The 24,884-nt window shown below is 40.4% G+C and overlaps 1 protein-coding gene across 3 annotated transcripts; it reads right to left on the bottom strand.

Annotated features, from left to right (window-relative positions):
- Positions 1-530: 530 nt before the first annotated feature.
- prickle3 (prickle homolog 3) lies at positions 531-23,617 on the bottom strand. 3 transcript variants are annotated; one of them, XM_081703286.1, is made up of 12 exons: positions 23,491-23,609; positions 21,243-21,299; positions 17,265-17,341; positions 7,309-7,492; positions 6,744-6,857; positions 6,105-6,242; positions 4,816-5,019; positions 4,221-4,407; positions 3,754-4,071; positions 3,119-3,415; positions 2,435-2,827; positions 531-2,191 (listed from the first exon to the last, which is right to left on the bottom strand). In XM_081703286.1, the coding sequence occupies exons 3-12, from the start codon at positions 17,309-17,311 to the stop codon at positions 1,719-1,721; spliced, it is 2,355 nt and encodes a 784-aa protein (XP_081559412.1). In that variant the 5' UTR covers positions 17,312-17,341; positions 21,243-21,299; positions 23,491-23,609; the 3' UTR covers positions 531-1,718. The 3 variants fall into 3 exon arrangements, with proteins under 3 accessions (XP_081559412.1, XP_026867999.3, XP_081559413.1); XM_027012198.3 differs by lacking the exon at positions 21,243-21,299 and having other exon boundaries at positions 23,491-23,617; XM_081703287.1 differs by lacking the exon at positions 21,243-21,299 and having other exon boundaries at positions 3,754-3,885; positions 23,491-23,617.
- Positions 23,618-24,884: the final 1,267 nt, after the last annotated feature.

The raw sequence follows: 24,884 nt of genomic DNA, 5'->3' as shown, positions 1-24,884 counted from the left end.
CATAGCTATGGTTATAAGGACTATATGGTTACATGTGTTTGTGCTGTATATTGTAAAAATTTAACTAAACGGGAATTTCCGTGCCATCGGAATGCATAGCAAGTGCTTCCATCTATTGGCGACACAGAGAAGTGCCTGCATAAACAATTTATGAAGTGCGCTGTCCTTGAACTGCAAATGGTGATAAAATATAGCTACTAAGACTTCCCGAACTTTAATTAGTAACTGAGATTCAAGTCAGATGAGTGTTGCTTTCATTCTGTAACTCCAGGTCCCACGTGTGCTGCTGTAAAAGCTTTTAGAAGGAAACTGGACTATGGATCAGGCAAAACTGTTTATAAGGAAAAAAGATATCTTGGCCTGAACTGGAGTAGTGACGAAACAAGCTTTACAGGAATTTTAATCTGTGTGGCTGTTGATACCAACAGCAAGGAATGTCATTGTATGCATAAGTCTACTATAAAGTAGTATAAAGTATATATACTTTGCAAAAAATTTGATTGTTGTTTAAATTAAACACAAACAAGAAATTGGTCTGAAATTTGAATGGTTTATTTTGAAAAAGGTAACTTGAAACAAACTTTATCTTCCTACAAAAACATATGTTGAAAGATATCTTCACAAGAGCATAAAAGCTTGTGTATATGTGTGCTTCTGCTTACCATCACCCTTGTGTATATAAAAATGACAATTTACAGTAAGAATTAATTTTCCATTTACCTTATTTGAACTCTCAGTCACACTGTGTAAGGACTTGAAATAGTATTCTTTGTCAAATGTGAAGTTCTTAGGAGGAGAGTACCCATGGCAGCATGTTCTTGTTGGAGGATTCTGTAGCAGCACAGTAACTGAGTTATGACATTCACAGACTCAAATAAGCTATGATGAATGTGTTTGCAAGAATCACTGAAGCCAGAGGTACCTTCAGCCTAGGTGATCATCTAACCTTCCAGTTAATAACAAATATCCCAAATACACATCAGGACTCTGGGTATACATGCAAAGGCTAACATGTTATGTTTCAAACGCATTCCTCAGCCCTGACAGTCATGTGATCGAAGCACACATCCATGCGTTCATGTTCTTCCACTGTGGTTTGCTCTATATTAGGGAAATCTGTAAATTCTGTGTGAAGGATGTTTTTAAAAGTGTTAACATAAAGCTGTTTAGTTTTGTATAAACTGAGGCACACCTATCCTTAAAAATCTTACTGTTCAAATGGAAAGAGTTTTACTTTTAAATCCACATCACTGCTTGAGGCAAAATGAAATAAACTGAAATTATGTTGTGATCAAAATGACCTTTCCCCTAAAGGTACTAAAGCCATTTCTGAACTCTGAAAGCAGATAATTATAAGCACCAAGTCTGCTCAGACTATGTTGAATCTTTCTTGGTTTCAAAGTGCTTCAATGATCCACAGTGAGGTCCATTTATTCTGTTTGAGAAAGGCTCTTTCATGAAAATTTATAAAAATAAAATATATTGTCCAAGGTTATTTCATTTTCTCCCATAAATCAATCACAGTAGTTTCTGGGCTAATGTGAGTTTCATGGTAGAGCTGTTTAGTAACGGGTCCACAGTCAGTAGTATTCACCAAATACAACTCTCAAGCTGTTTAGTTCAGCTCCTATATAATCTTAGTGAATGATGGCATGAAGCATCCAACCCTGGAATGTCTTTGTAACCGAATCTCTCTCCCCTCCCTCCCTCCCTCTCCATTAGGAAAGTATGCAGTTCTTGTCTTTGTCCTTCCCACTGAGGCTGTGTGTCCTTCTCCTCTTCCTCAGGCTGCCTCTTCTCATCTTCTCCTCTGCCTCTGGCCCCTTTGTGTCCTGTGGACTTTCTCCACTCATAAGCTGTGGAGGCAGGGGGATGCGTTGGCCGAGAAAGAAGCCTTCCTCCTCTGAGTCAGAGGAGGATGAGCAGGTGGAGCAGGAGTCTTCATGCCTGTAGTGGGTGGAGTGAAGGGTAAGATGAGCTTTGCTGTCCCCATCAGGGGTGCTGGTGGGTAGACGGGTGCCTTGCTGACACCCCCCTCCCCTCCATTCCACCACATCCAGGCAAGGCCTGTCGCTCCTGGAGCGGCGGAATCGCTTCTCCATGCCCCGGTGGAAGGGGGACTCTGGAGTCACTCTGTTATGATTAGGAAGGCTTGGCGACCTCCGTTGGAAGTTTCGTTGGTATGATCCATCTAAGAAGGGAAGACCCATAAGAAACAAGCTACATAATGTACAAGAAAAACAACAAAAATAATAAAACAATCAACAAACAAGCTCAATATTAAAAACTACATATAAAAACTTTATATTTCTGTTTACAATAACTGGCAGACAGTATTATGAATACTAATCAAACAGTTAAAGGTTTAATTGAAATAATACAGATTTCATGGACTCTCTTTTAATGATCAATATTTTATCATTTATGAGTATACCTAACAGGTCGATCTGAGGCCGTATTCCAGCTCGATATCGTAGTCGGCGTCCCAGTGCTCCAACGTCTTCCTCTTCCTCCTCTTCCTCCTCTTCCTGCTCTCCCCTATCCTCCTCTCGTCTCTTCCCCTCTTCATCCACCTCTTCCTCATCATCAAAAATCTCCTCCATCGAGTAGCTGCAGCTGATTGGCTCTCTGAAGCTGACCCTGGTCGTGCTACTACGTGCCATTGGGGGGTCATGCGGAGAGGGTGGGGGCTCAGGTTCAGATGTGTCAGGGGGCACAACTGGCAAATCATCAGGGCCAATGAAAATTGGAGGTGGAGGTGGTGGAAAAGAGTCGGTGTGGTTTAGGAAGTCAAACATTGTTGAAGGAGATGGCTGTGAGGGAACCCCTAAGAAAACAGAGAAGAGAATTAGAAAAGCAGAGTTCAAAGGCAATATTACCAATAGGAATCTAGTAGGAACCAACAAATGAGACACCATGACTTTCTAACATGTTTGCTGTAGCGACAGGTTTGGGATATTTGAATAATAATCATTTTAGCTGAAACTTAAATGTAAATATGCACATTTAAATGCTGTTAGGCTCATATGCACATTACCTGTGGGTTCATATATGCAGAACCACTTACTGCATTTCCAGCACCTTTTCTTGAGTCTTTTAATTTGCCTAAAGAACTTACCCACACTGCTGTTCTCCCTCAGGGTCTCACTGTCATTTGCTGTTGAGGTGCCTCTGGAGGTGCAGCTTGGTGGGAAGGGCCCAAATTCAGCATAGCCATTTAACTCCACCATGTACTCCACTCTGCTGTGCCCTGATAATCTGCCAGCATTTGATTGGTCTCTGGTTGACAATGGCCCCCTGCCGTTAGCTAAGGAAGCGAGCTGGGAGGGAGACTCAGAGCTCTGAAGGCATTTGTGTCTATAAGGTAGAGGTGGAGGGCTGCCATTTTCAAAATGGGGGAGGGTAGTGTGCACACCTTATAAACAAAAGGAAGGCAGAAGAAACATTTTACATTTACCTGACACTTTTATGCAAAGCAGCTTACAATTATGACAGAGTACAACTTGAGCAATTGAGTGTTAAGGGCTTTGCTCAGGGGCCCAACAGTGGTAAATTGGCAGTGGTGGGGCCAGCAAACTTCTGATTACAATTCCAGTACCTTAACCACTGAGCTACCACTGCCCATTTTAAGTTTTCATTACTAATATATAGTTCTATCCATGTAAAATCAGAAAAATAAAATCTCAGTAGCCTGTAACTTTCTGGAAACAAAATATAGATCACTGGTGATAAATAATACAGGTTTTGTCATACCTCTGCTTTCCGATGAAGGAGTTAAAGTTTCAGCAGCTGCAGTTGTTGGACTAATGCCCTCCAGTGGCTGTAGAGGTGAACTGTGTTGTTGTGGTTGTGTGGGTTTGTGTGAGGCTGGTTTGCTCTGCAGTGCTGAGTCACAGGAGTCAGAGTTATTGGGGTCTTCCCCCAGTGAGCAGGAGCGCGAACAAAAAATTAGCCCTCCACGGGGCAGGAAGGGTCGGCCCAGCAGGTGGAGCCGACAGTGGGCGCAACAAAAACATGCCTCGGATGCATGCCAGTGTTGACCCTCATATGTCATTTGCCCCTGGTCTATACCTACACGAGAGAACACGTATGTATGAGCCGTTAGGATAGGGTACATGAGGTCTGATTATATTCTCCTGTCCACCGGATTTTGCAAAGGGCAGACATATTTCCATTTATGTAATTGAGGAATTCCATTTATGTAATATGGTTGGCCATACCGATGTGCTCTCCGCAGGTGTCGCAGTACTCTGCGTAGAGTGACTCATAGCAGCTGCAGCAGTATGGCCGGCTCTCCCGCATGATGTAGCGCTGTCCTCCGAGTGCCGCCTCACACTCGAAGCAGCAGAAGTGGCGCATGTGCCAGTGTCGGCCCTCCGCCTCCGTGCACTCATCCGCTAGGATGATCTGACCACAGAGAGACGGGGGTGGGGAAAAGGTCTGGAGTTTCAGGATCGCTCGCATTTTTAGAATTCAGTATACTAAGATTTCAGTGTTTACTCTGCTCCCAGCTCACCTGACTCATCTCCTTAGCTAATTAACAAGCAATGTTATTAATGTTAAAATAGGTGTGGTAGAGAAAATAAAGCTTAAATACATGGCATACTTTAGAAGCATGCCTGGGAAACACCTCACTGAGTGTAAGAAATTGGTTAGGTGTGCTGGGCAGGGGAAGCACGGAACTCTGCAGTGCTGTGACCTTTCAGAACTGAGAATGAAAGGCAGTCGCTGTACTGTGTATATAGCAGAAACTCTGCTAATAAAATCATCACTGTAAATGTGTTTATATTGCGAAGCGAAGACTTTTTTGCTGACCTCGTCACAGGCCTGGCAGCGGGGTTTGATGCGCTCGGCATGGTGCCGACCGCAGTATACGTGACCGTCCTGGTAGAAGTAGATGAGATCCACCAGCAGCTCGGCACAGGTGGCACACTGGAAGCACTGAGGGTGCCAGCAGGAGCCATGGCCTGCTCGTGACGCAAACACAGCAATGTCCCCACCGCAGATCTGTCTTCCACACTGAGAGAGAGGGAGAGAGAGATGGAGGAGACGAGACAAACAGCAATAGATGAAAATCAGGCTTACTTTAAGTAAACAACTTGTTTTATGGAATGTACAGTGGTTCTCTCAGTTGCCTACTGGTTAAGAGATCCACTTGAGGGATGATCCAAATTACATTCATTATGTTCACATGGCCATTTAAGTCAATAATCACATTGACATCTTAACCAAATCTAGAACCAGGGCTTGTGGTGCTTAAAATCAAGTGTTATTACATGAATACAAGTGTTACTCTGGATAAAAGCCACATCTTTACACTACCAATCCTTTTGCAATCATGTTTGCAAACAGCCGAAGAAGAAGAAGGGTGAATCACACCTGAGCAATAAAGCACGCTGCCTGAATGCAGTCTGCACCCTCCTGCTGTTAGGCACTGCTGAAAAGGGTTTTTTGCAAAGAGGGAATTTAACCCCAAATGACTTCTGTTATACCACAGTGTCACACCCATCACCGTAAAATGGATCCCTGCAAATGCATCTACTTTCAGTGACTTCCTATTCTAAACGAAGCCTTTCATGTTACCTATGTAAATTCTTCACAATCCACTGTTCCAACTTGTTCAGTTTAAGATTAAAACCAACCTATCTGTTTTTAACTTTAATGAAGTCAGTAAGCAACTTTTTATGGTGCACAAAAAAAAAAAACCCAAGCAAGATTCCTGCACTCTTATGGGGTTTACGCTGTTCCATCTGGTGCTGCAGCAGGCATTGCCGCATGGGGCCATAAATTAAGTCTAGATGAAGCACGGCGTCCCTCCCAGCTACCGACACACCCTCTCAGCAAGCATTCGTCAGCCGTAGAATGTACATGTCACCGCGACGTGGCACAAACGCTTCCAGCTCAGTAGCTAGGGGGAGCAGGGACGCACATGCATGGTGCTCCACTCTGGCTGGCACAACCCCGATTGGGTCTGTCAGCTGGGGACGAAGGGCTTTGAAGTCACGTGGTTAAGGACAGGCATTGTGTTCAGAATTTGAGTTTGCACACTTTCAGGCTTTATTTCCTAATCAGCTCAGCAGGCAGCGGAGGGCAGATGTCAGCACCTGTTGGCAGATGGCTCCCGTCATGGTGACGGGGAAGAGGCGGACGATGCCACGGCCCAGGTTCTCTCTCTTCCTCTGCTGACTGAACAGTCTCAGTTCCTTCTTTTCCTCTTCATCCAGAGTGTTACAGTACTGGGGCTGCACACACACACACACACACACACACACACACACACACACACACACACACACACACACACACACACACACACACACACATTCTTTAATGTGGGGTGCAGGCGTGGGGCCTATAGTCTAGTCTTGGGTGGCCAACCACTGCAGTTTACGACTTTCTCTCATACAGCTACGCAAAGGTTTGATAATGTGAAAGTGGAGTGGTCTTAAGTAAAACATTAATCTTTTGAGTTCACTTGTCCTCAAGGACTTGAGCTGATCAAATGGTGCTGAAGTTCAACCTTAACAACCCTGATGAATATTCAGAGACTCCTGATCATCATTGGCTGGATCAAATGTGTGCTAAGTTATGGGCAGGCCTACTCTGCAAGAGAGTAGATGTCTAGGAGCATTCCTGGATCCTGATGTAAGCAGTCAGGACAGACTCACAGGGAGTAAGCTTAAGTCTGTATGTGCAGCTTTTTAAGGGTATAGGTTTTAAAACTGAATAGGGAGGCCTCTTACCTCACTATCATGGGCTGGGAGCTGGTGAAGAAGTTGCTTTATGCGATATCTCTCTCCTGGGCTGTTCACATAAGGTACTTTATCCTCTGGCATACAGCTGAAGTACTGATACACCTATAGATGCAAAGACGTATTTGGAGTTATACAGTATACATAGCAACAAACGTGCACACACACACACCCTGACATTAATAATGAAGTGATATGAATGTGTGCGAGTATGTAACATGAGTGCTCTGTCTCTGGGCGCACAGACGTGCTCCGTGCAGAGAAATATGAGCTCCCAGCACAACACACAATACACAATACATGCTCTCTGGCTGAGCTCCTACTGCTCTTACTACAGCACGCTAGCAAACAGAGAACACAGCATTTCTTGAAAGTATACAGTAAACTGGTCAGGTCGTAGGCATATGTGAATTAAATGGATCCAAATAGTTTTATAAAGAGAACTTGAAATGATAAAACAGTACATAACACTTAGTACTCTTAACCCAAGTAGCAGGATTTATTAGAATATGGTGTGCAGGGCCATGGGCATGGCTATCTCGGAGAATCTGCTGACCTGTTCAGGTTTGAGCCCAGGTGGGACCCAGGCATACTCCTCTGAAGCACAGCCGGAGTCATCATCCGAGATGGAGTGCCTCTGGAAGTCGGACACCAGCTTCATCATCATCTTCTCCAGCTGACCGGGCACTGAGCGCACTGCATGCTCCTCACGCACACACTTACAGTGCACACAGATCTTCCTGTGAAGGGGGTAAAGGAGGTGGGTATTCATAAGGACCTGGCAACACAGGGCACTGCTCACACAACTGCTCTGTGTGCAATGAGGGATTTCCTCTAGAGCAAGAAAAATTAGGATTTGTAGAAACATAGCAACTTAATTGTATTGTAATTGTACAGAAGGATCCAGAAGTCTTAAATCCAGTACCAAGAACCAAAGTATTTCTTTTGAAGTTTTTCAGCATTCAGAAGAACAACCGAGTCTTAAACAAATGAGAATAATTTTCAATAGAATTTCATTGCAGAGTAAAGCACTACTTGTAGCAATGACACATGATGGACTGCACTAACTTGAAGAATATCAAGTATTACATTAAGACATTAATAAGAGTTAACAGTGTTATCTGTTACCTGGAGCACTGGCATTTAAAGATAAATCATCTCAACAATGAAAGACAAACAAAAAAAAAAGGTCTCAGGTGTAAATAATGTATTCTTGAATAAATCAACTGAGTAGAGTATTGCCGTAGCATTTTAGAAATGACAAAGAAATACTTCTTGATCACAGGATTAGCCTTTTGGACCATACTGTTTGGTCACTAAAAATGTCCTGGGTGGGACTTTTCTGGCAAATATCAACCCAAGGATAATCTTCAACCTTAACAAATATGAAAAATGTATTATAATAATATGGAAAACAGTGGTTAGATTAAAAACTAACAAACAAACAAACAAAACCCACTAAAACAAAAATATATAATAGGTCTTTAATTTGTTGACACCACAAATGTAGCTGAGTCTGCGCAGACAAGGGTCCTGTCAAAACATGTCAAGCTAGACTCAGGGAAAACAGGGATGTTGTCTGACATGACTCTAAACAATACATAGAGAGAGGTATGTCCTTAAATACAAGGAGGTATGTCCTTATACACATAGAGGTATTTCATTAAATACCATTCTAGCAGAGAATCTCACAAGTATTGTGATATGATAAAGTCATACTGGTGACCACAACTCAAACTGGTAAGAAAACTGGTAACAGAGGAAAAACAAAATTAATTAAGTTCCATCTGGGACACTGGCTGGTCTCCCACTACAGACGGTCATATATACATGTAGATGTCTGCTTTGGCCCCCAAGTCTCCTCCACAACAGTGAGACTGTGATTACGGTAACTCTGCCTTACAGTGCAAACACAGCAGCCAGCTAGGAAGCTGTTATTTGCAAATGCATGTGGCATGCACATGTTAGTTGTTGCAGGTACCTGTTCCACATGCATGCCTTCATTCAGCAGCAGCCTGCTCTATGTGGTGGAGATGAGACGTCAGGGTTTAGGCACACAGCATTCCTTTAACACTATCTGACTCAGTCGTGACTGCTAAAAACAGTCATTACCACCACCAGGTACACAGGCACATGTACAAACGTGGTGCATGTGATTCATAAGCTCAATTCCATGTTTGATAGCATTTGGTCATCATGGAAATCCCTAACTAAACTACAGAGGAACTCTCCCCTTACACACAAAAACATTCCTCTTGACCATACACACACTGAGCTGCAAATCATTTCCAGAATCAGGTTGCCAGATTGCTAGGAGAAAACATTACTGTGATTCACTCCTTCATTGCCCTGACTCCGACCCAGTGCACTTCAGAGAAGCTTAGAAGCCCTCTTTTGTTCTGTAAATGCTGTGGCACACTGGCTCCTCATTGTGTCATGGTTTAAGGGATCAGGTGGAAGGATTAGTGGAAGTACCCTGCCACCACCACAGCGACTCACCCTGACTCCGCCCCCATTCAGTCAGGAAATGAGGTCACTGTTGCCAATCTGAGCCTTCCTTTCGGAGTTAAGAGGGGGAAAAAAGAAAGCTTTTTGTGTTTGCATGTTTTTCTTTTCTTTGTGTCTTAATGTGTGTGTGTGTGTGTGTGTGTGTGTGTGTGTGTGTGTGAGAGAGAGAGAGAGATCTTGCACTGGAGACCCTGTTTTGAGTACTGATTTGAGCATTCCAGATCAATAATATGTGATTAATATGTAAATATATATATGAATATGAATCTCCTTACTATAAAGGCAGGAAATGAGCAGTGTCTTATGTTTCAGTATCTCTTTATTTTCATTTTATAGCAGATATTTACTGCAGAAAACAGTAATGGATTGAATGAGAGAAGATCAGCATTAAGTGAGCATAAATAATTTAGAGCTATTGCTAACAATAAACCTTTGTGCAACACATAAAAACAAAGGAAGGTGATCTACATGATGTAATTATACTGTTTCCAAATGACATCATTGTGTGCTACTTAATTGTGATTATGTGTGCATTAGTAAGTCATCAATTTCATGTTACATTGATTTGACCTAAAATGAAATGTCCTTAAATCGAGATGTTATCTTAGATTATGACATAAAAGTGTGTGTTGTGAAGCAATGTCTGGGGCCTCCTGTCTACAAAAGGGCAAGAGCAGCTATTCTTTGACTTCTCAATCTTCCCCTCCTCTCCTTCACACCACAAACTGCTTTTTCCAATTTGTTCTCTCTCTTCATTCACTTACTCTCATTCCCACAACCTGATCTTAATACAGCATCCATAACCTTTTCATTGTTTACATACCATTTCTACACACAAACACACAACCACCCACCTACTCACACACCCACCCAACCCCCCCCCCCCCACACACACACACACGCACGTAGTACACAGCACTTAATGCTATTTAAGACGTAATTCTATTTAATGACTGGATTTTCACTCATGACTAAAGAGAAGACAAATCTTCTCAATGTCAGAGTGTTTTCCAAGCCTACAAATGACTTGAATGTTATTTCATTACTGCTCTCTCTCTCCCTCCCCCATCACCCTCTCTTTCCCCCACTTTGTTCTGCATTCAAAATACCCTTTTAGTCAGAATATTAACAAGATCCTTACATCAAGCAGAATTGCCAAAAACCTGTCAGACAATCTGGCAGCACCATGTCAATGACTAGAATAATAAGCACTAAGTAAAGGATTAATGTAGCCTAATCAGGGAGTAGTACAGCAAACACTTTCACTCTGTATTTTTAGAGGGTGAGGAGACCAGATTTTACCTTTGACCACATTTTGGGACTCATTTAACTTCCATTTTAATCATATATGCACATATGCCCACACATCCACACTCTGATGAGGGCATGCTGACTTAAATATCATACAATATAAATATGTTTGGTCAAATGATGTGGCAGCATTCAGCAATTTCTCCATTAACAGCTGCTGACTTTAAATACACACCCACCTACATACATAATGCAGCGAACTGATTATAAACTGTTGACACTCATTATCAGTGCAAGTACTGACCCATAAAATTCACTATCTTGAATGACATTTTTGATTTGTCTCTTGGATTTTAGCTGCATGTCATCCAAAATCCTTACTGCTCTGTCAATCAATCTAGTTCAAGCCATGATAACAACTTCCTACCTATTTGCATGGACACACACACACACACACACACACACACACACACACACACACACACAAACACACACACACACATTTGACACACTGACACATTTAGAATGAACTTAAGACGGATCACATCTGGACAATAACTGACACATTGAATTCCCAGAACAATTTTTCTAACAGCTCTCATTGACGAATAAAATGCAGTATTTAAATGTGCAGAACGTTATAAAAATTATCAGTGGTGTGAACATATATGCATTATGTGCCTGAGAAAACTGGTTTAAAAAACTGCATTCCATGTTTTGTGTTTATATTGACCTCCTGTCAGTCACTTTATGAGACACTCCTCAATGCCCCATTACTCCACCCCCTTGACTATGAAAACATGGCAGTCTGGTAAATGCCCTGCATCTCCATGTGCTTCCAAAAACAAAATTCACAACAAAAAAAGTAAGTAATCACTGGAAGATCTTTTCCAAAATGGAAAGAATTAGTGCATGCAAAGAGGATGAAGATAGACGCAGAATTAGCAACATTCCTCAGATACAGGTAGGTTGGGTGGAACTACTTGAGTGACAGACTTCATCACAATTCTCACAGCAGTAAACCGTTATGATCTGTTCATAGGTTTAGAATTTCACTATCAGTAGTGGGCAACATATATGGGTAAAATGCTAACACCATCATGCCTCATGGGAGTTTGATGCTTACTCTGGCCAAACGCCACCGTTATATCACTACTAAGAAGAATTTGTAACTTGGACACTTGGGCAACATTTTTAGCCAATAAGTCTCTCTGAAATAAATTTATGTAATGGTATGTCATCACAATTTTCCACGAAGAATAAATCAAATCTTTGCCAGGGAAGAGCAGCACTGCAGTCCTCTCCTAATGCTTAGCATTTATCTAGCCTTCTGTATACAAACACACCCACCCTAAGATAGTAGCTGCCATGTAGTTCACTTTTGCCAACAAGTTGTTAAATAATAAAGTATTATTAATAAACAACCTACCTCAGCCCTTTAAAATGAAGTCATGACAACTTTTGTAATGCTAGAAAACTGTAACTGAACTGTGCTGGCCACTGTAGATCTTAAAGCATGCTTTGTGTTCACGAGCAGGAATAGAAGGCAGAAAAAAATTTGTTTCATTGTTTTTTGTTTGCCTATTTAAGTAGAGGTGCTTTCTTGAATCTTGACTAATGCACCTTTAAAATACAAACAAATGCCTCAATTCCAGCAGGATCAGTAACAGGACTAATAGTGACCACAACAGCAAAAATACATTGAACTCATTTGTAACAACCAATGTTTATTATCATCAGACAGACGCACATCACAGTATCTATGTTTCTCACCAAAATCATACATTGGTTAGATCTGTCTGGCTGAAATGAAAGCTGTCCATCTCCAGTTCTATCCCCATTCAGAACATATGCTCTGTGTATCACCTTACTGTAATATAATTGTAAGAATATTCAGAAGCAGAATATTCTGGTCATCTTGAGAACCAATAAATATAAAGGATGATTATAACTAGGAATATTACTGGGTTATGTTTAGTTATTTTTATTTATTTATTTATTTTCAACATATAAATACATGAATGACAGAATGGAAGCCATGCCGTGTGTAGATGGAAAGGTATTATATCTTGTTTACAAATACAATCTACAACAAAGTCAATTATGTGGTGGAAGGCTAAAATGAGGTTGAAAACATTTCATATTTCATAAGGGGAAGATCATGGAATTTGAAACTTTCAGCAATGCCAAATAAGAGTCAGACAAGACCCAGCTTAGCTCTGCAACATCCCTGCACTTAAACTACACTGACATACCATATTTACCATAAACATCTTTTTACTTAACACCACATTACATGACACAAATCAGGTGAACCACCTTCATACTCATCACTACCAACACAACTCTCTCTTATGATATCCATTCACACACACACACACACACACACACACACACACACACACTCCCATCATTACGCACTTATTCCCGTTATTATTGTTGCTATTAAAACGGCCATTGATGCCACTGTATTACCTCAGATCAATATTTAGGCCAGTCCATAAGTCCTTTCAGATATCCTTACGTTTCCAAAATGCCATTGCAGGCTGGACTTTGAAGACATCCCATGTCTGAAAATGTTCAGCCTGTGATAACTTTAACCAGCTAGCCCTTCGCCATAAAGGAGAGAGGTCGGGGCACGGCTCAGGCGACGCAGAAGCTCTCTTGTGCTTGCCATTTGGTTCTTTGACTTCTGTTTGTCCCCTCAGGCCTCTGGAGTGAGCACTGTGGGCCCAGACAATAGGTGAGCTCCCTCAGCTGGAGCAGACATGGCCCCTCCCCCTCGCAGCCTCTGGTTCCCTTTCTCTATCATCTCCCTTTTCCCCTCTCCCTTGCTCATACCATGTTTCAGATTTCAGTGGCACTCTTTCACCACTCTCCAATATGGATGGCTGGTTAGGCTGGAGGGAGGGAGGGAGGGAGGGAGGGAGATGAGGGCTATAAGATGGGACACTCGAGAGGAGCTATAGCCACGTAGAATATGAGACAGTGGGCCCGTCAGATAAGTGTGGAGTCATGTAACATGTTTTAAGATGATTAGCTAAGGACAGCTAGACACCTTAAGATTCTCTAACATCAAGGGAGGGCAATCACGGCGCTCTGGGAACATTTAAATAATTTCACACCTTATACAGCTACTTGAAAGGATCTGTTAAAAATCAAACATAAGATGACACCTTGACAGCAAACATGTCAATCAACCAAACACCATTTGTCAGTAAGGATGGGGAAGAAAGGCAGTGTCGTTCTGTTGATCTCTCCACGCATGTCAGTCTAATCCCTCCCTTGCTAACCCTTTTCATTAACCACCCTTTTACCTTTTCTGCTAATTCAGGGTTCAGATTAACCCAAAGGCTAACTTGCTGCCTCCTTTAATAATGTTCTGCATCCAATAAGGGATTATAAGGGATCAAACAGCACCACTTTGTATCTTAATCTAGGTAATTCCAGAGGAGCAGACATCCCACCTCTCCCGGAAGTTCCAGGAGTATCCCGCATTTCTCCCTGATGCCCGCAAATTATACTTTTTTTTTTTTTTTGGAGTGAGTGCAAGTAAGAGAAACATACACACACACATACACACACACACACACACACACACACACAGTGTAACTCAATTAAAGGACCGTTGCTAGGTAGGCCGCATTAGCAGCAGTGATCCACAGAGGACCCTTACTCTGCAGCTGGCACCAAATGATACAATCCATCATGGTCTCACACTGTGGTGTCATATTTAATTCACGTGTCTGATAGGCTGAGGGAAGTTTGTGGCGTAGAGAATGAGCGACAGCTGGGGTAGTTACTGACAGAGTTTAAACATTTCTGTGCTCACTAAACAATCAGGAGCAAAACAGAACTATTGCTGCTGTATAACAAGTTAAATCTAGTTTATGATAAACTTAATATTGCACAACCAGCTAGCTAATTAAAACTAGCTAGCTAGCTACTAAACTTTATAGCTATTCTATACTAGCATAACATTCATGATTTTATATTTAATAAGTTACTTTGCTCATAACATCTATTCACAACCATTGGTGGGAACCTACATTTAAAAAAGAGCCCTCGATGCCTGGCTCTGCTCAACACAAAGGCTTTGGGGGGGGGGGGGGGGTGTTTGGAGGAGAAGGTCTGCTATCTCCCTGAAATGAGTTTTTGCAGGGTGGGATGTCTGTAAGAGTAACACGAACTATGCTAAAACGCCACCCTTTATCTGTGTGATTAACTACCATTAGAGGAGAGTGGTGGGGGTTGTGTGCAAGTTCTGCATTGTGGACAGCAGGATGTGCAGCAAAGCTCGCAGCAGCAGCATTTCAGCATTTGAGTAATTGTCCGTCGTTCTGCAACTAATTTTGTGTCGTAGCGATGTGTCTTACTTGGATTTGCTAGTATAACTTTAATAAAAAGCTCTTAGAACCCAGACAACCTTCTTTATGCCATACACTGACTCTGTCTGTGGCTGGAAGAGGAAGTCACAAGATGGATGGGTCCTTTGACACCTCAAGCGCTTTGCTCAGTGAGCAGTAAGAGCAGATTCAATATGGGATCCTTAATTGGGCCACACGCATGATAACCTCCATCTATCATAGTCAATTCATCCTCAAAATACTCTGACAAAATAGTTCAAGCCTGACTTCTATAAAAAAACAAAGTTGAAGACAAAAGGAAAAAAAACAAAACAAAAAAAAACACAAGCCTGATTGTTTTGCAAGCCCGCTACTTTGATATAAAATTTTCAGAATAACATGACTGCCACTATCAGTACACTTTTAAGACTAAGCAAATCACAGTTAGTTAGTAAAAAGAAATTTAGATTTGATATGGCAAGTAGAGTTAATCAAGGCAGACTAGTGAAAGCATTTATGTAACCCTACACCAGCTCCAATATGGTCACTGCAGCACAAGGCCAAATTATGTTGAGCATTAACACTCTTTTTAGGTTAGTTCACAACTGACCTATGCTGTAGTGCTTATGCGGTAGGCTATGTGTCTACTTCACTCTCTAAGGACTGATATGTCCCCTGTAGAGTCCAGTTTTAGTTTTGTTTTTTCTCTCTCTCATTCTCTGTACATGTGTTGTTACCCACCCACAGTGTGTGTCTGTGTGTATGTAAAAGTGTATTTGGGTGGTTACCCAACCACTTTTTCATCTGTGAATAGGGCTTAATGTGAGTCATGAATAGCACATAATGTATGAAAGGAATAGTGTGAAAATTGGCCAAAATGACCCAGAACAGGGAGAGGGAAATAGGGAAGCAGAAAGGCAGCACAGAGGTGGGAGAGAAACAGATATGCCAAGCAACACAGATATATATATATATATATATATATATATATATATATATATATATATATATATATATATATATATATATATATATATATATATATATATATATATATATATGAGAGAGAGAGAGAGAGAGAGAGAGAGAGAGAGAGAGAGAGAGAAAGAAAGAGAGGCTGAGTATGGGGAGGCTGATGGTTCAATTTCTGTAGGCTTGGCGGCAGCAGCAGAAGTTGAAAAATCTAATCTTATTAGTGTGACGGCCTTGACCGGGCCACAGAATAAGGGGCCAGACGAAAGGACATGGGGAGCCACAAAGCACAAAAAAAGAGAAACGACGAAGGGAACGAGGAAAAAGAGAACTATAAGGTCTAGGCTGTGAAAAGATGGCTGTTGGAAGATTTTTACTTAGTTCTGATCATTTTCCAAGTTATAAATATGCGGCGCCTTGGCTTTATGTAAGAATGCATTTTGTCATTAATGAGAAAAACCTTTTATTATTATTTTAGTTTGTCTTTGAGTGCACTGCAGACTGGTCAGAGGAGGTTACCAGGCAGAGCACTAAAGGTGGTTAAGGTGAGCTCATCTATACTGAACTCAGAAATGCCGCCTAAACACTTCAGTCACTAATCAATTGCTATATATCTACTACAGTAGCTGTATAACTGTTGGTCCATGATCTGTGCTTAAGTTCTGTAAAGCTATATTTAGATTTTAGGATTCTAGGTTTTGTTTTCTATGGAGGCTTCCTGTTTCAAATCCCAATTATGCATCAAACCTAAAATAAAAAGATAAAACATGAAAAAAAGAAACATGAATTAAATGAAAATTAAATGATAACATTTCATTAAAATATTTTTACAAATAACATCAGTGAATACAAGTTTGACATGCTGGTCTCTAGTCTATTTTTGCCTTTAGTTTGAACTGTTTCCAAAGGCTGCTTAGATGGTACAGAGTATTTTTGTTATGGTATTATACTGGTAAAAGATTTAGAGAGATGCTGGAGTATGGAAAGTGGAGAGTGGAATTCCCCATGGGTCTTGCTGCATCTTTTTTCAGATGAGTGCCTGGTTACTTGTTATGTCACTGGTTGTTGGAGCTTCTGACATCCACATATTTCCTTCTGTCAGCCATACAACTGGGTTTGTGTGTGCATTCACTTGTTTATATCTGTAATGTCCACCCACCTGACTCTACCAACTCCCCATCCAATCTCTTAACTAGACCAACTTTGACTGAAAACTATTATCTGGGCACTTTTCCTTCAAAGCCAGTGCCTATTTACATATGTTATCATGTATGTCAACAAGCAAAATACAATATGTGAGTGTGCTTGTGTACACATATCACTCTACATGTTTTTTCACTGCTACCCTTGGCCAGGCTCAGTTGGTTTTTCCTTCAGTGAAAAATCAAACAAACAGTCATTACACATTCAGGAACAAGGACTTGTTTTGTCCTACCTCCATCCATGCATGCAGAAGCCTGGACACTGCTCTCCACATCGCATGCAGGGCTGCCCTCTGTCCGGATCCTCCTCCTGACACAGTGAGAGTGAGAGTGTGTGTATGTGTGTGAGTATGTTTCACACACAGACAAAAAGAGAGGAAGAGATAGTATTGTAAATAAGTCATACATGTTAAAATAAATTTGAGGTGAAGGAGTCATTGTGTTGAGAGTGCAGTATATGAGCCTACACAGGCCAAGTCCAATTTGTATTTGGTATTTGCTTAACTGGATTTGTGTATTTAAGCAGGTTATCAACATTAGTTGCAGTAAGGGCACATCAGTGTGTTCACACTGAAAAATACCTGCTTGGATGTAACTTTTTTGTAGCTATTCAGTTGTTTGTTTTTGGTGTCAGATTTTCTTAACTGTCTAGACATTAAGGAACATATAAAATATATAAGAAACAATGCATATCTTAATCAATTCCATGTATGAACTGATTTCGGCTTTCTCAAGTAAAACTTTAACATGAACAAATATATTGTCACATTTCCTCAGCTTTCATAATAGAAGACAGGAAATACTGCAGATTTGTTTCATTTGACACATTTATTTGGGTTCAGACATATGCCATTTTGAGTGTCTGATGGGTTTGGGGCCACAGATGTGTTATGTCAGCATTGTTTATTAAACAGAGGATTAGTTCCGAAGTGCAGCATGAGTGTTTGTTTGTTTGTGTGTGTGTCTGTCTGTCTGTCCGTCTGTGTGAGATAGAGGCAGATGAAGGGAGACAGAGAGAACCTAAGAGGACAGGACCTCTTGATGATCCACTCTAGTGCACAGACCACTGACTCCCACAGTTGTAAAATGCCCTCTACATCCTAACACGTAACACTCATCAGAATATAACAATGATATTTGTCAGCTCTCACAGGGAGAATAATGCTGACAAAACACAGTAAGGGAAAAAGAAAAATCCAAGAATTGTATTTGACAAAGGGGAAATAGAATAGTCAGAGGCACTGTAACAGTGTTGGGGTACCACATAGCACATAGGGTTGTGGTGTCAGTTTGACAGTATATTATATAATTCCAATAACACCATGAGCATGTGTGTCTATGACAGGACTCATTTTACTGACCATAGAGTAATGAAATAAATAATGTAGATACAGTATGTTTTTGTGTACTGAAACTATTATAGAGACACGAGGAAGGAAATGGCCACAAAAGAGGCTACACACCCTTCCTGTCACTCTGTCTCTGTCTCCCCTCATTTTCCACTTTCATGCTGATTTTTCCCCTAAAACTCTTATGCCATAATTGCCACACCTCTGTTTTGTTTTATGTGAACATTCCTTTGATTCAAAATCACTGACAGCAATTGATCAGCCCTGTCTGCCCCTACTGTGGACAAAGAAATCCCACAGAGGTGCTCCGCACTTCAGCCATATGAACATCGAACCCCAGAAGCACCAGTAACTCTATCACCAATCTGAGTATGTGTAATCACGATATTGTAAGTGTTTCTGTAGGTCTGTGACTAATGGAAGGACATGTTGTTATACATTTTTTATAAGGTCATAACTATGGAAGCAGGAATGTCTGCTAGTCTTAAATGCACATACAAGTAAAATATTTTGGGATTTTATTTTATTTTTTGGTATTAGGTAATTGATCATTTTAACTTAATTTATCTAAAGAATTTGGCTCCCTTTCATTTAGCTGAAAGCCTAATTACTCCTAATTATGCCACACAAGCTCTCCTGTATGTTTCTACTAGGGAGCCAAAAGACCATAAAACAAGGCACTAGTTCTCCCACATGCTAGCTTCGCCCTCCATCTGAGCGAGTTTCACATCCTTCACATGCCAAATCACAGGTGTTTTTGCGTGAAAGCATGGTGACAGTACCAATAAACCTAAAATGCAGACCTGCCTCTCTTTCACAACTAACCATGGGGGAGGGGGGACTACATTAAAGTGCAAGGTTTAGTTTTCAAGAGCAACCTTGCAGATGTCTAAACAATGGTTGTGTGCCTCAGTCAACTGCTTGGTTCCTGCACGTAAACTGTAGGGGGGACACCCTTAGCTGGAGGCTGCCCTTTGTGGCACCACTGGCCAATTGTTCACCATGTTGTCTTAGGACAGAATCCACTTCATGTGCCATTATAGTAGCTCACTAGAATTCACGTTGTATTCTTCTAGAACTGCAAAAGGCGCACATTACACAATACAAATCTTAGGTATTTAATTTGGAAGTGTTATTCAAAACATTTTAGGAAATAAAATGGATTTGCTTTGGGATATAGGGATATGGCAATGTTTTTCTGTCTTCTGTCTTTGGGATATAGGGATATGGTAACGTTTTTCTGTCTTCTGTCTTTGGGATAAAGGGGTATGGTAATGTTTTTCTGTCTTCTGTCTTTGGGATATAGGGATATGGCAATTTTTTTCTGTCTTCTGTTTTTGGGATAGGGATATGGCAATGTTTTTCTGTCTTCTGTCTTTGCATACAAACTGTTACTGCATAGTAATTGTTGATAAAGTCTGTATGGATTGGGACTGGTCTCATTTTGGACATACATGTATGGCACAGCATATAAATAAGACATTCCCAATACCTAACATGCACTAAACCATTAAAACAAGTGAAATACATGATGACACTGAGACTCGATGTGTAATTTTAAATATGTACAATATATAATAATTACTCAAGCTGCAAAAAGTAAGTGAGAGTAAACATCACAGAAAAGGCAATAATACTTCTAGAGCGTGTGTAAGAGAAAGATACTATTATAAATAAATCATGCACGAGAGGTAAGTGACTGAGAGGGAGAGAGAGAGAGAGAGAGAGAGAGAGAAACACAAGCATGAGCATAGGCCCCTTGACACCAGGAGTGAGAGATCTATGGAAACACGTGTGCTAAAACAAACACTGCTCCTAGGATCAGTGCACTTTGCCACTTCACTCAACCCAAACGGGCACAGTGATTTACTTATGAAGGGGGGGAAAAAAAAAGGGGGGGGGGGGGGGGGCTGGAAGAGGATTGTTTTCAGCTCCTTTCATTTTGCTGCAAGTCTAATTACTCCAGCTTGCCGAAAGGCAATATAGGAGAGAGACAGAAAGGCAATTTTTTTTTCTACATTTTTACATCTGCTTGTAAAAGTTACTGTTAAATTCTGCGACAATTTTACATCTTGTTTAAATGTTGGCATCAAACATTATTCTTCGATTATTGTTTAGAACATTTTAAAAGTATTGAGGAACACCATGAATGAATGAGGGGCTACATGTTAAAGGGCTGAAGGTTACCACTTCAAATCCCACAAGTTTAGATACCAGAACTTGCAACTTTGAGATCCACACATCAAAAAACAGGAATACACACACACACACACACTGCAGCTATTAAATGTATTTTGTCCATGAATTTTGATTCTATAATTCTGTAAACTATTTGGTCAAAACTTTGGCACTTATGACCATATTTTGGAATCACAGAAATGGTATAAGTGGTGGTAACTGTTTTTCTTCAGTTTCTAAAAATGAAAACCTTTGCTTTATAAGACCTTTATTTTTTCATGAGTTACAGTATATAATTCATTACCCAGTACCCAGTCTCACTGAGCCTATATATGGATGTATGTTTGTCCATTCCTGCTTCAAGTGCTGCCTTAAAAAGAGCATACTTCAGGACTCAGTCTTATTTATGTCAGTGCTGGGATAAGAAAAGAGCAGAGCACAAGGTTGCACAAGCATAATTTACAGCCTGGCAGAGTTGTGAACTGTGTGACTCAATGATATTCCATGACAGCAATAAACTTGCCCAAACCAAACCTAAATATCTGCAAAGTGCTAACACATAAACCCTGCAGGAAATGGGTGAGATAAAATATAGCATGTTGGTTCTGCATCAAGCTTTAGTGCTGTCTGATTTGTTGTGGTGGGGTTTTGCTGATGGGTTTATGATGAAGCATTGTAAACTACCTTGTCAGCAGACAGATGTTTTCAGCTGACCTGGATATCTACTCTTCTCTGAGAAACCTATCAATGTGCCAACAACAAAACAGCAAAGTTACTTTTCAGAGTAACCTCAAATGTTTAAAAATGCTGAGAGAAATGAAAAATGACAATTCTCTATTAAAATAATATGTTAGTAGAGAGGAGCGAAGGAGTTAGCATGTGCAAGGTTTTTGTGGGTTCTTCCTCTATAAAGGAAGATGGCCTCTCACTGTGAGACAGGATGTGTCAGAGGTTTCTTTCTGTCCCAAACCCTTGGGAAATATCTCCTTAATTGTTTCTCTCACTGGAGAACTATGAGACCAAAAGCTCAGTGTGACATGTATTTCAACTGTGCAACAGTAGATTAGAGCAAAACCTTAAGTAGCGCTACCACTTTTATGAAATACACAAATGTAACATCAGGTCTATAATAAATATTGTTCCAGAAATCAGTGATTATTAATGTAAACATAGTTATATACTAGCTAAAGGTCAAAAGGTCACTGGCCTGCAGTTGCTCTTCCTGTGCAACATGCTAGCTGAAGAGAGAGACCCAACTTACATCAATAAAACCAAAAAGACATCTTTACAAATGTGACCTATGCCATATTGTTAATCAAAAGAAGACAAAACAATATATGTATTCATCAGAATACAAATATGTTGTACTCTTGGTGTGTCATGACATTCTGAGTTCATTTTAATCTGTTATTTTATCTGACAGTGATTTCCAGGTCCAGAAGACTTACTGAAGAGAGAGCATTTTCACCAAGAAGGGAAAGCAAACAAATGACAGACAAAACAACACTAATGGCTCACACCACTTCAACAGCTAAATATATAAATAAATACATACAGGATTTCTTCTGCATTCTGTAGTTTTTCTATACATTTTTGCATGTAACAGATATAGAACCTCAGTTTTCAGATAAGTTTTCCTTTCTCCTTAATGTGCTACACACTTGATCTTAAATGTAATGATTTGCATAAAGAGGAGAGGAATTCATTTTACATCTCATCTAAAGGTCATTATACGGTATTCTATTGTTGTTTAAAAGATTTAAAAATTATTAAGGAATACCATGAACAAATCAGGGGCTGAAAAGCATGTTAAAGTGCTGAATGGTAACACTTTAGATGTCTTCAGATTTTATTTATTTATTTTTTGTCTACTACATCAATAAAACTGAGCATGGTGACTTTCTATGTAACCTAATTATAAAAGCATCCTGACTAAAGCTTACTAATAAAATTATGTTTTTTGGTCCAGGTAAAATGTTTCAGCTAATCCTGTCCCATAACTTAAAAATAATCAAATAATAATAATAAAACAACAATAAACATGTACCAATACCCTGACCACTGACAGGGTTCCTGTCTGTTGACCATGACCATCCATCACTCACCTGCTACCATGTGTCGCTCATACTACCACGTAATACTAGTTTTTGAAAATAACATTTTAATGAAATACTCTACATACTGTACCATAAAGAGTTGTTTCATTAAAATGATTTGGGTCAGAAATTGTAAAGAAAAATAACCCCAACAGCTACAGTAGAAAACTGAAAATTTGCACATGGAACCTCAACATGGTTTGCCCAGCCTCCAAACGTTCCTCGTGTCATATGTACAAAGTGGACCGTTTTAGAAACATATTTCGTACATAGGCTATTAGGCTTGTACTTCATTTTTTAAATCTTAAAATAAGGTATTTATTATTTTCACCTGTACAGGCATCCCATGTTAAATGTATTTTAACCAACAAGGCATTGATTCTAACCACTGGGTGAAAATAATAAGGCTAACTCACTGAAACTCACTGACACTAAGCATAAACCTGCTCAGGTAGACGTCTCTTGGCCCCTCCTCCAGTAAGGCTTACAGTGCTCACATAAAATAACCATTAATTGGCTACCCATGTTTCCTTAGAGGATGAAATGTTAATGCTTATTCTGCGGTAACACAGTTAATAAATTCAAAATCACACGACCGACTAAAACTTGGTAATGCTTCATTCTGCACTGAACTTTCGAAATAGTTCCACAGGGAACCGCTTCCCAGGTAAACTTAACGACGGAAACAAAAGTAGCTATTTGCCAGCATAGCATTTGGACCATTACCTAATAAACGTGGAATTAAAGTTACATTTACAAAGAATATTCGTTGTCGCGGATTTTCCAACAAACAAACGTTAATAGCCGCGCTACCAGGACAGAAGTGAAGGACTTACTGGACGATTCGAGCGTCGCTTTTTGGATCCGCGCGTGAACATGTCGGTTGAAGAACGATCGGTTTGATGCGTCCAAATACTCCGCGCGACCTTAAACAAGTCCTTTCACGTGACTGTTGAATTCCCCCCCCCCCCCCCCCCGTTGTTTCCTGATGCTGTCGTTTAAAATTAAACTTGAGCTAACCCATCGGATTTTGGTGACATGTTATTTTGAGCTCCGTGTATGCGACTCGTTAAGAAGTTGTCCTGAGTGAATGACGTGTGAAGAAGTAATCTGGCTACACCTCCGTGCCTGTCCCCCAGTTTGAACGGAACCGGAGCTCCTAAGCGTGACCACCCCTCTGTTCGTTAGCACCAGTGGCTACCCGATGTGTTTTCACCACACTGGTTTAAAGAAGGTCAGTCGCCAAATGGTTCTGACATAAAACAGACCAAGGGCACTTAAAACATGTTCATAAATCTCTGTATTTGAAAGAGGGCGATCTGGAGAGAGAATGGTCATTGCAAAGACCATTTGCCCCAGTGAAATGTGCTTTTTTGCAGGGTCGATTTAGCCAAATATGTCCGACTTTTTGGTTTTAGGTTACCTGTGGCGCTGGTATAATGGATTAATGTAGTTTAGGAGGAAATTCAAACCCGATAGTAAAATACAATAGCATGTTTGATGAGTTTTAGCTGGCAGTTTGCAGTTCTAACAGTATCTATTTAGTGAAAGCTTTTGGAAAAACAAATGCGTTCTACGATATTCGACGAGTAAGAATTTTCTGATGTTTTGTTTTATATTGTATTTTATATTGTGTTCTTTGAAATGTTTCTTATAGCCTGCGTATTTGTGGCTGTTGAGGCTTTGTTGCAGGTGACGCTGCAGAGTTTTAGGTGTGCTGTGCACTGCACTTTTTAAAAATTATCTTCTACACCTATTCATTTTTTTTGCTATGATGTCATAAGCATAGGTCCACAAGGCCAATGTTTAGAAGCACCGAGAAAGAATAGCGAGGCCATGAGTTGTTTTAAACCTCTCTCAGGTTACCATTAGATGCTGCCACCGTGTGGCTCAATGGAACGTCTTAGTTCAATGTCAACATCGGAGCACCTCTGTAGTGCAGCAAAGTGATGATCATTGGAACATTTTCTCAAACTTAGTTTGGGTCATGTTGATTTCCTCACAGTGACATAACTCTTGAATGAATGTTTTTGAAACAGCAAAATCAAAAATCATTTTATTTTGTCACGGAATGGAAGGAGTTTTTTTGTTTGTTTTTAAAGACATTAGCAACGTTAAGATATCGCTCAGCGTAAATTTGCTTTACACGTTTGCATTTTGCATATTTTTCGCGTTGCATCTTCGATAAAATGATCCTTTGAAAAATCATGCTGTTTAAAACCACGAAACC

The sequence above is a fragment of the Electrophorus electricus genome, chromosome 20 (genome assembly GCF_041902795.1).
Source record: "Electrophorus electricus isolate QZ-2024a chromosome 20, ASM4190279v1, whole genome shotgun sequence".
Taxonomy (NCBI): domain Eukaryota; kingdom Metazoa; phylum Chordata; class Actinopteri; order Gymnotiformes; family Gymnotidae; genus Electrophorus; species Electrophorus electricus.
This window is presented reverse-complemented; position numbering and strand designations above follow the sequence as displayed.